Here is a 12143-nt window from a genome sequence, read left to right on the forward strand (position 1 = left end):
AAAGGATGTTAAGGGATCACAGACTGGTTTATGTCAAAGTTTAGTCAGGATACTGTTTTAAAACCATTTAAACATGTTTCTCAAATGGAATAAAAATTGGATAAAACACCCCAAATTCATGTTAGGACTGTATTTGGGCATTTTGGTTCAAAGAAACGTATATTTGAAAAAAACTCAAGGGTTAAATATTAAGAACGAACTTTGATTTAAGATTTGAGTTGGATTTTACAAGGTGTTTATGGAACAATTATCACCCAATACAAACGCATACAACACTGCTGGATTTAGCTTCATGATAATATGGATGATATGGAGAGAAAAAATGTGCATGAGGCATTAATACTTGATAATCGTTATTCCCACATGTACTTTCTGCAGTCTGACATCAGTTCACCACCTCACCATCTGCTTCGCCAGTTCCCATTGTCTCCAAAATGTGCGTACGCATGGGTCAGAGTTTACATGGAAGACCACACATTCTCCCGTCAAGTTTGTTTTGTTATAAATCACAACCTGCGTGGGAAGTGGCATACGCACATTTTCAGCCCCATTTTGTGCGCACGCCACGTTTATAAATGAGACCCCTGGACATGCAGGGGGACGAGAAGCTGTGAAGGTCTGGTGAGCTGCGGAGGGTTAGAGGGAGATATCAGAGACTCTTTTGGGAGTTTGTTGGAATCTGATTTGCTGACATGGCGCCATGGCAGCAGCTGTTCCACCCTACAACTACACCTGTGTTTGGCTAAGAAAGGAGGGTGGAAATGCGACTAATGAGGGGAAAGGGACGATGGGTTAGAAAGAGAAAAAAAATGAAAAGCCTGCGAAAAACCTTGCTAAATGTTCTTATACACTAAGAGAAATAACGTTCATGATGTTAGTTGTATTTTTTTCTTTTCTTGGTGAAGTTTATTCCTCAAATCCGGAGCATCAAAGATTTACATACCAGCTGTTAGAACAGTAAGGTTACGCTTCATTAACTGTTATTGAATATTATATAGATGCTCTCATTCCAAAAGAAATGCCACTGCTTTTAAAGAGGCACTTCCCAGAACGTCGGTGGACATGAATGTTTTAAACAAATGGTGAAAAGAAGCAATAGATGCTGAGATATCCTGACCTTGACTTTTCCCAATCTCGAGTGTGGGTTAAATTCTGGATGATATAATTCCCATAATGCATCATTAGACCCTACCTTGTAAATCTGTCTCTCTGGTGGGACTCTCTGCCCACCAATTTGTAACATAGGTGTTTATTTACAGTCCCTGACAAAAGTCTTGTCGCTTGTGTACAAATTGACCTGAAGTGCCGCTGAAATATATTTCTAATCGAGATTTATTTACAAGAAATGGCTCATTTTAATCCCAACAGCTTTTGTTATAATGTTTCAGTGCAAAAAGAAACTGTCAAAAAGTATTCTAATATTCACAGCTTGGTAAAGCCCATTAAGTCAATTTTTGCAAAGACATAAGTGTTGTCGCCTTTAATATCAAGAGGCTGAAGACCAGATCCACTGCTGATGTGGCAGACACCTTCAATGTGTCTCAGCGTCAAGTACAGAGGATTAAAAAAACATTTGAAGACATTGGAGATGTTTCTGACAAGCCCAGGTCAGGCAGACCCCGCAAGACAACTGCTCGAGAGGACCGTTTGTGGCTCGAAAATCCAAGGCCAGCCCATTTTCCACTGCAGCAGAGCTCCACCAGACCTGGTCCCCTGAAGTCCCTGTGTCAACCTGAACAGTTTGTCGGATTCAGTCTCGAGGAGGCCTCCATGGTTGAATCAGTGCCCAGAAGCCAACTAAACAAAAACAATAACAACTGTGTGCATTTGCCAAGGCCCACAGCCTGCTAAGGATGGACGCTGGAAAGTGGAAGAAAGTGGATTTTTCAGATGAATCTTCTGTTGAATTACACCACAGTTCCGCAAATATTCAGGAGACCTACTGGAGCCCCATGGATCCAAGATTCACCCAGAAAACAGTGAAGTTTGGTGGCGGAAAAATCATGTCTGGGGTAACATCCAGTATGGGGGGGTGTGAGAGATCTGCAGGGTGGAAGGCAACATCAATGTCTCAAATACCAAGAAATCTTAGCTACCTCTTATATTCCAACCATAAAAAGGCCAAATTCTCCAGCAGGATGGTGCTCCATCGCATACTTCCATCTCCACTTCAAAGTTCCTCAAGGCGAAGAAGATCAAGATGCTCCAGGATTGGCCAGCCCAGTCACCAACTGAACATCATGGAGCATATGTGGGTATGATGAAAGAGGAAGCTGGAAGACCAAACCAAAGAATATTGATGAACTCTGGGAGGCAGGAAGACTGCTTTCCTAGCTATTCCTGATGACTTCATCAATACATTGTGTGAATCCTTGCCAAACCGCATGGATGCAGTCCTTCAAGCTCATGGAAGTCATACAAGATATTACATTTGGATCTCACAGCACCACTATTTAATTTGCTGACATATTTTAGTATTCGTAGTAAATTTGTTCAATTTATGTATTGGCAACAAAACTTTTGTCTTGCCAAAATTTGACCTGTCTTTTTTTAGTGAAACTAATTTATTTCAGTGCATTGAACATCATTTGGGAGGGTTTTAGCTTTTCATATGAGCTATTTCTTACACCAGTTGATTAATTAAAAGTCAGGTTAATAGCAGGTGTTTCTGCAAAATAGATAAGCGACAAGACTGCATGCTAAGATGCTTATATAAGATGGTGTACACTGTTAAATATGAGCATTGCTACAACTACTACTTTACGTTTACTTCACCACTGAGGCTTAAGTTCAAAAACAAACCATGGACCTCATTTCTTTATGTATCTTTGGTTTTGATCACAGCCTTACAGAGCTGCTAGCCAACTGCAGACTCGTGTTAATCAGCAAGACATTATTTAGCGGCTCTCTGTAGGTTACAAACAGAACACAGGTCATTGATAAGATAAAATCTGATTGATATCAGCTTTGCACAGAAAGGTCTCAGCGGAGGACGGATACTCTTTGCATTTAAAAATAAATGGCTCAGCTACTGAATGCATCTGAGCTATTTCTTAAACCAATTGATTAATTAAAAGTCAGGTTAATGGCAGGTGTTTCTACAAAATAGATAAGCGACAAGACTTTTGTCAGGGACTGTATAAGAAAAATCACTGCAATGCCAGAGGAAATGAAGATTTCACAGGAGGAATAGTAATCCTCACATCTGTGGAGCGTCCTTTTAAACAGTAAATTAAGTGCAAAAAAACATCCTCATAGAGGCGTGAGGGTTTTCTTCTCCCCTTTCCCAGCGTCATAGGCTCGTACTGTGACCTCTGCCCTTTTTCCCACAACAAGTTAATGACACAGCAGAATGAATGGGGCCAACATAAGAACAGTTAAGTCTTTTCATGTCAACTTTAAAAACTGATTTGAACACATTTGTGAAGTTCGTATCTTCCTTGAGCCTTTATCATGGTGTGGATTTCATCTTATGTTGGGAAATCCAGATCCAGTGCAGAAAAAAAGAATGCCCTTTTCTCAATATGTGATGGGTGGGGTATTTCATTTGTACTCAATTTTTTTCTTAGATTAATTGTGAAAATGAAAACGAGCAGTGGATTTCACCTGTAACCTCACCAACAGCAGGAACTTTGAATACACATCTGTGGGCTTCAAAAACGGCAAAAACCTGCATCAAATCCTAAACCTATAGTGTTTCCTCATTTCCCTGGTTCTCTTCCGTAGGGAGTTTTCAGATAAGAACCAACTAAAGCCAAACATGTTTGTTTATAGTGTTATAAACTTTGATGGAAGTGGCCCTGACAGAAATACCACCACTCAGAGAAAGGGCCTTGGATTGTATTCCTCTATGGGGAAATACAGTATCTGAGTGGGCTGTAAGCTAATGTGGCTCCTGTGCTCTATGCACTGACTAACCAGTCCGGAGATCATTAGTCAGGTTAAAGCCTCGCTGGTTACTCCTGTGTTTGAACATTGACTCATTGGCATTTCTCAACACACTGAGCCGGGGTCAGGGTCCAAGGATGGAGGAAATAGCAGCAGAAAGGTTAAATCAACACTGAATCACACAGTGCAGGAAACTGCTGCGCTCTCGGTTTTCTCTAAAAGTTTGACAATCAGCAGGTGGTTTTGACAGCTAATCAATAATACTTAGCTGTGACAGAACTGCAACGTGATATAACGTCTAATACTGTGTGCCCTGAACCCTGCAGTCCTCCTTAAAGTCTGCACTCAATGACAAATTGGTATGGTATGGGTTTTAATGGTATTGGTACACTGTCACAAGGCATCACACTGACCAGGGCTTGTTTTCTACATTATCTGGAAAGCTTTTCTGGAGTAGAACCCCTTTCAAATCTGGAACATCTGGACATAAGAAACTTAATCAGGGCCCTTACATCAACAGAGCTATAACTTTAAGTCGATTAGTCCATACACAGAAAATGAATTTGCAACTTTTGACTGAATAGCTTTGGATTTGTTGACTGTTGGTTGAATAATACATACTATTTAAAGAGGTCACCTTGGGCTCTAGGAAATTACACAGAGCATTTTGACTACTTTCTGACATTTTAATGACTAATGACTAACAAGGGAGAACATAACGTGCAGGTTAATCATAAATGAGTTAAATGAGAAAGTCCTAATCAACAGTAAGAACAGGATCAATTAATTTACGATACTATTTATTAACTTGATACTAATATTAGTTTTATTGCAAAATGTAAATCTTGCAATATGGCTCCAGGAACAGCAAAATCTATCAGCTATCAAAATGTACAATTTGTCCAATACTTTGGTTCGGGACCACATACCTGCATATCCCATGCCATTTAGCCTCAGCTGTATTTTAGTGCCATTAGTAGACATTGGTCAACGTTAGCATGCTAAGATGCTTATATAAGATGGTGTACACTGTTAAATATGAGCATTGCTACAACTACTACTTTACGTTTACTTCACCACTGAGGCTTAAGTTCAAAAACAAACCATGGACCTCATTTCTTTATGTATCTTTGGTTTTGATCACAGCCTTACAGAGCTGCTAGCCAACTGCAGGCTCGTGTTAATCAGCAAGACATTATTTAGCGGCTCTCTGTAGGTTACAAACATAACACAGGTCATTGATCAGATAAAGTCTGATTGATATCAGCTTTGCACAGAAAGGTCTCAGCGGAGGACGGATACTCTTTGCATTTAAAAATAAATGGCTCAGCTACTGAATGCTTGAATCTTCACTGAAACACTGAAAGTTCATTATTTGATCGTGGCATTTAAAGAGCAATGCAGCAACAGTTATTCTTGTTATATTATACATATTATAGTGTGATAAATCAATCACACTATAAACATCCAGGCCTGTTATATTTCCCATAATGCATGTTTGCTATATGGAAGACTTTGAAGTAGCCAGGGAGCTTTTCAGCTGTATTTCTCGCTTTCATCTCATTCGTATACTTTGCTCTATTTTTTTGAGATAACATTTCCAGCAGCACTGCATTGTGTAAAAGCCACGTTATCCTTATGGACTTTTTCCGCCCTCCCTCTCTGATGAAATGTGCTGTGATGCCTGTGTTGCCCTCGCGGGTGCTATTTGTGTAACGCTGCACTTCAGGTTTCTGTGCTGCCAGCCGAATACAAACATGTTGATCTTTGGTGTTTGACGTCTGGATGAAACGCTGGCGGTGGTGGAAACCTGTGGCAGGATAAATGAATGAACGTTCGCCGATGGTGTTGAGAAGCTGCACGGAGAGTGTGAAGCGACACGGTGTTATGATTAAATCAGGAGGAGCAGGTGAAGTGCTGCTTCGCTCACACGTTCAGTTTCTGTAAACAGGCCTCGGTTTGTGTCTTTCCTCGTTAGCCTCTTGTTTTTCTGTCCTCTCTGTCCTCTCGCCCCGCCCTTCACCTACAGGCCATAATGTCCTTTTAACCTTATGGATGCGCTCCCTATTTATACACACAAAACAAACCAGGAAATGTAGACTGAGAGGAGGAGCCACCCATTTAAGCATGCAAACACATTCTTTCTGAGTCTGTTTGGACTCCATCTTTTGTTTTTCCAGAGAAAGAGTTAGCCCCGAGGAGACAGCTGTCCCTCACAAAGACAGCTGTCCTTCACAGAAAAAAACAGCATCACAAAAGAAAGGATGACTGGATACTTCTAGTTTACTATATTTTAAAGGAAAATATATACTTGTCCTTCTACTACATTTATCTGACAGCTGGAAATTTGAAGATTAAATTTTCGCATTGGCAACATTGTGATCTTAAAACGGCTCAACGTTGTAAATAGGGCAACTAGTAATTTAATTGTTCATGAATCTGATGATTATTTTCTCAATGAAGTCATTCATTGTTGGGTCTATGACCTGTCAGAAAATAGTGAAAAATGCCCCATAATTCCCTAGAGAAGTTGACAATAAAATACAATTCAATTTACTTTAATGGAAGAAAACCATCAAATATGAACATTTCAGAAGATGAAACCCATAATTATTTGGCATATTTGCCCAAAATTGTTGCAGATTCATTTTCTGTTACTCCACTAATTATTTTCATTATCAGTTATTTAAGCAAAAATATTTTCCTTATTAACTACTGTCCATGAGATGTGGATGAAAATAATGAAACATGCCCATGGTGACATGTTTTTGAGTAAAAGTACTAATACACACAATGTACACAATGTAAAAATAATCCATAACAAGCAAAAGTCCAGCATGTAAAAGTCCAGAAGTATCAGCAAATGTACTGAAAGGATCTAAAGCAAAATTACTCATCCTGCAGAAAAACATCACTGCCACTGATTGTGACTGACATTATTATATATGACATTTGTTATTTTATACTGATGCAACAGTGTGTAAGCAGCATTTACCTCTTGTAGCTGTTCGGGGTGGAGCTAAGTTCAACTATATAACTTATACTGTTACACTGTTTGGTAGTTTGGTCCAGTGATTCCCAACTGGGTTAGGGAGAAAAAAAATCCAAGTACTGTTAAACAAAACTGTATTAATATTTTGGACGGTTTTTTCTAATCTTTGCTGTTGTGAAATATTAATCATGTGACCTCTTTGGACCTTGAACAGTTATTTTAATGAAGGCCATTTGAGAAGATTAGAGGGGAAATATCTCTCATACACGTGTGAATGTTTTGCAACTGTTCACAGACCAAAAAAGGTTAATCTTAAACAATGTGTTGATATTATTTGAATGCTAAATGTTAACCTGAAAGGTTATCTGTAACTACAACTGTCAAATAAAGATTTCCTTCTGAAGTATAGTGGGGCAGAAGACTAATAGAAAAATAATTTTGGAAATACTTCAAGGCTGCACTTAAATGAGTAAATGTTCTACCACTGATGGTGTTATTTAACCAACAGTCCAAAAGACAAAGACATGCAGTTCACTATCATATCGGAGGGAGAAAAGCATCAAATCCTCCCATCTGAGAAAATGAGAATTTGGTAATTTTGCTTAAAATATGACTAAAACAAGTAATTGATCATAGAAATGCTTTCCAGTCGAATAATTGATTAACGGACTAATTGTTTCAGCTGTAATATAAAGTTACATTTAACTACTGCGCGCACATTAATGCAACACTAAGAATATCTATTGTACTATAACACTCTGAAGAGGAGCTTCTGCAAGAGAACTTGCAGAACTTTTACTTGTAATGGAGTATTTTTACTGTGTGGTATTGCTACTTTTACTAAAGGAAAGGATGTGATTAGGAATAAGGATGTGACTTCTCTCCGACTATGGAAATATGTACAGACAGGTCTGAGATCAATTCTTTATCAGTGAAACTGGTCTCCTGGCAAGCTCGTGGACAGAGCAGAGCACAGACAGGCACACCTTTATCACGTGAAAGGTTGTGTGTGTGTGTGTGTGTGTGTGTGTGTGTGTGTGTGTGTGTGGTCGCGTGCATGCGCAGGAGTGCGTGTGTGTGTAAACAAAGACACTGCTGTGTGTGTAGTCTCTCTCCACCACCCTTTGCATATGCCTGTAGATAAGTAAGAGAGAGAGAAAGCAACCCCCACCTTCCTCCCAGTGCCCGTGAACTGTGTACACTCCAAACATTTCCATAACCAGCCCTCATAAAGAAATGGAGGAAGTTGTACATGGAAGAGAGAGATGAGGTTAAATGGTAACATTAATAAGGATACATTAAAATGACTCTCACTGTATGGGCAATATACACACGTCATTACACACTGCTGGACCACAGGGGCGAGTTGTTCCCTCTAGCGGAAACCTGACTAGGACACTGGTCCGACCACACCTGTACTGTAAACACGACTGGTATTATTGAACATGCACTGTTTTACATTTTTGTTTTTGAATGTGACTCAGTTCAGTTACATATTTAGTATTAAAGTGGACTTCATGTTTTGGTTTTCAGAGTGTTTTTATTCTCAGAAACTCATCAAAGCCACTTAAATTGATTTGAATCAACAAGACTATGCAGTCAAATGTTGATTTACAGTCCATTCTAGTTAACATACCGATTTGTTGGACAATTTTATCTACCGGTTGTTTTTCACATCAATCAATCGTTTGGTTTCATATGTCAGAAATCTGAAAAAGTGCATCACAATATTCAAAGGTTAAGCTAAGGTCGCCAAACGGTTTTATTTGACTAAAAGTCCCAAACCCAAATACTCTTTAATTTACTGTCATAAAGAAGTAAAAAAAACGAACTTGAAACCAGTACGTCTAGTACTTAAATGAAAATTTTTTTTTTACTGTAATAATTCCTGACTTGTTGAGCTCTCTTTGCTGTCTGACCTCTTGTTGGGGAGCATTTCCGTTACTAAAGCAGTTTTTGTTTGTATTTTTCTTCCTAAAACATAACTTACCGCGTGTACAGGGCTGCCATATTTTAACACAAGATTCTGCTCTTCCCCAGTCCTCATCCTGGAGCCGGTGGAGCATGACGACTTGGGTGGGAGAACCCTAAAGATCACAGACTTCGGTCTGGCCAGAGAGTGGCACCAGACCACAAAGATGAGTGCAGCGGGGACGTACGCCTGGATGGCCCCAGAGGTCATCAAGCTCTCCCTGTTCTCCAAGAGCAGTGATGTGTGGAGGTACTGCACTCAAGTCTGTGTTCCCCCTTATTCTCCTGATTAATACAAAACGTCTTCAGGCGGGATGTTCAAGGGGGGGGGGGAACTCCAAATGTTTTACGTATATGTATGTATGTATTTAGTTAAGAGTATAAGTAATAAAAAACCTGGCTAAAAATAAGAATATTGGTCAATTTTTGTCAATGATTGGTCAAGACAGTTTGGGATGAAGGTTTATTATGACTCAATTTTCAGTCCAATAAAGCTTAAAGCTAAGGTAGGCCCTTTATTTTTGGCATCATTAGGCAAAAATTCCATAACAATCTCTCAGCATAATAATTGGTCTTAGAGAAAACTAGACTTGTGCTACTCCTCTTGGCTCTGTTTTTAGGCTTTAGCTTTAGCCGTCGACGAGAGACTTTGGCCAATCACAGGTCATCTCAGAGATAGAGAGCGTTCCTATTGGATGTTCAAAGCATGCAATTGCAATTGCAATTGTGTGACAAAGACGGGAAAGGGAGCGCTGCAGGAAGACAGCTCTACTTCAAATTCTGCATTCTAACCACTACACATTTAAACCATATGATTTAAATGTCACCATTTGAAAGATGTTAGTAATTGTATGTCAGTTTATGTATGTATGTATCAGTCGTTGAACAACAATTCTGCAACATAAAAATGTAATACTAATAAAAATGTCAAGTAAAAGTACATAAGCATAATTAGTAAACTGTACTGAAAGTATCAAACGTAAAAGTACTCATGATTCAGAAATAAACTCCCCCCTGTGAGTGTCCTTACATATATACACATTATATTTGATTATTACTGATGCGTTGATTATATAGTATAGCCAGTTTTAAGTAAAGTCAGTTTTACTTATGTTGCAAAAGCTTAAATTTGCCTCAAGGTTTATGAACTGTTGGCTTATTTAATCTGTAACAATGCATCATATTTTATAATACTAATAATTATCATGATTTGTTTTGTATATAAAATCTTTAAAGTAACTAGTGCCTACATTTGCCAGATAAATGTAGTGGAGTTAACAGTACAACATGTCTCTTTGAAATGTGGTGAAACAGATGTATTAAGCATGAAATAGAAATACTAGAAATAAGTGAATTAATAGCCCCACACATTTGCACTTGAATACAGTGAACGGACCAAGATAGTTTTAATTTACTGATTTAAAGACTTGTCGTTGAAGATCACCTTCTGCCTGTAACTGACTCACTTCCTGTCATCATAACTAAGTGTAGTACTGTGTACTTTGGACATTTTAAACTATTTTTATACTTCACATTCAATAATGGTAGTACAGGGCGCCTGGTTAGCTCACCTGGTAGAGCGAGCTGCGGGGGTTGACTCTAACCTGCGGCCCTTTGCCCGATGTCATTCTTCTTCTCTCTCCCCTTTCAAGTCTAAGCTGTCCCATCCAAATAAAGGCCTAAAATGCCCAAAATAAAATAAACAAATAACGATAAAAAAAAAAAAAATCGTAGTACTACAAGATTCGGTTACTGTCAAATTGAGAGGATGAAATATTTCAAGGAAAGGAAATATTTAGCGACTCAAGTAGGGAAATGATAAGAGATGGTCACTTTCGTCCTATTTGAGGATAGTTTTTTGCCGTCAGATGTGACATTAAAACCTAGAAATGAATAAAAACATCCCTGTTTGTCTCTCGTCACAGTTTCGGTGTGCTGCTGTGGGAGCTGCTGACCGGCGAGGTTCCCTACCGGGAGATAGACGCGCTGGCGGTCGCTTATGGCGTTGCCATGAACAAGCTAACACTCCCCATCCCCTCAACGTGCCCTGAACCTTTCGCTCAGCTGCTGGGAGGTAAGCAGCCTGGACACTGGGGGATTATTAAATCCATACATTTGGAATCAATACTGCGTTTCTTGTTGAGAAAGTGATTTTCAAGGTGTCTTAAGATGAGACAAACAGCTTTTATTGGTACTTCCTCCTACTTATCTCACTTATGGTTGACAAGTTAACTTGCTGAAGCTTTTTTGTGCTCTGTGTTTTGATTGAACTGTACACCAGTCATCAGATATGACCTCAAACATGTCACCAATGATGAGGCAACAGATGTTTTTATTCTGCATCTGGGAGCGGAGATTAACACGAAGAGTTAAAATGAATGGAGAGCGTCTTGAACGGTTTCATTAAGTTGCTTTTTAAACACCCTCGTGTAGTCCTGCGCCTTAGCTCCCCACGGCCAGATTTCTGCTTTTCACCTTGCAAATAAACCAGGCAGCAACTCTGTTAACAGTAGTGGAGTATTAACCAGCTCTCGTTTCAGTTCAGATCTTCTGTTTAAACACATACACCTGCCTTATATATCCAAACTGCCTTACCATGGTTATTCCCAAGCTTTTTTTTCTTCGTTTTTTTATGCGGTTGAAAAAGGTGCGGGCCAGGTTTTAAAAAGAGGTTTCTCTAATTTTTCAGCCAACTTCAGTCACCTCCCTCTACTTCTCTCCCACTCCTTCCCCCTCTCATTCCACTTCATGTTATCCATGTCCATCTGTTAATCTCTCCTTTGTCATCCCTCGCTGCTCCCTGTTTACCTCTGTCATCATTTCCCTTTCATCTCCTCCCTCTCTAATCCACATACTCTTAATGCTAATTCATTTTACCTTTTAAATAAATGTTACCTGCTGTAAACCATATTTTTAGCCCGCTCTTAAATAAAATTTTACTTGGTGTGTTGATGCTTTTTCTTCTAACATGAAACGCGTCTTTTAGTTCATCTTTTCATATGGTTACGGCTGTAGTTTAGCGTTTAGTGAGAGGCAGTACTGATCACTGTAGGTGTGCACCATGTTTCTGCAACACTGTCAGTCAGGGTTTGGCTCATTATGAATGCCATATGCTGTCCCATTTGCTCTCTTCCACTTCTGTTATTCCATTCTTTATGGCCAGAAATGGAAAAGAGAAAAAATTGATATCCAGACCAAAAGAAATCTTAGATGAAAGGTCTGGGCATATTCTAGATTTGTGTGTGTATCACACACACACACTATATATATATATATATATATATATATATAT

The 12143-nt window shown here is 39.1% G+C and overlaps 1 protein-coding gene across 1 annotated transcript in view; it reads left to right on the forward strand.

Annotated features, from left to right (window-relative positions):
* The window catches only part of map3k10 (mitogen-activated protein kinase kinase kinase 10), a 37965-nt gene that overhangs the window by 16184 nt on the left and 9638 nt on the right, over window positions 1-12143 (forward strand). Inside the window, exons 2-3 of the mRNA XM_032507924.1 lie at window positions 8921-9101; window positions 10777-10925. Coding sequence (XP_032363815.1) covers window positions 8921-9101; window positions 10777-10925 — 330 coding nt within the window. The remainder of the gene's footprint in view (window positions 1-8920; window positions 9102-10776; window positions 10926-12143) is intronic.

This window comes from Etheostoma spectabile, chromosome 3 (genome assembly GCF_008692095.1).
Source record: "Etheostoma spectabile isolate EspeVRDwgs_2016 chromosome 3, UIUC_Espe_1.0, whole genome shotgun sequence".
NCBI lineage: Eukaryota > Metazoa > Chordata > Actinopteri > Perciformes > Percidae > Etheostoma > Etheostoma spectabile.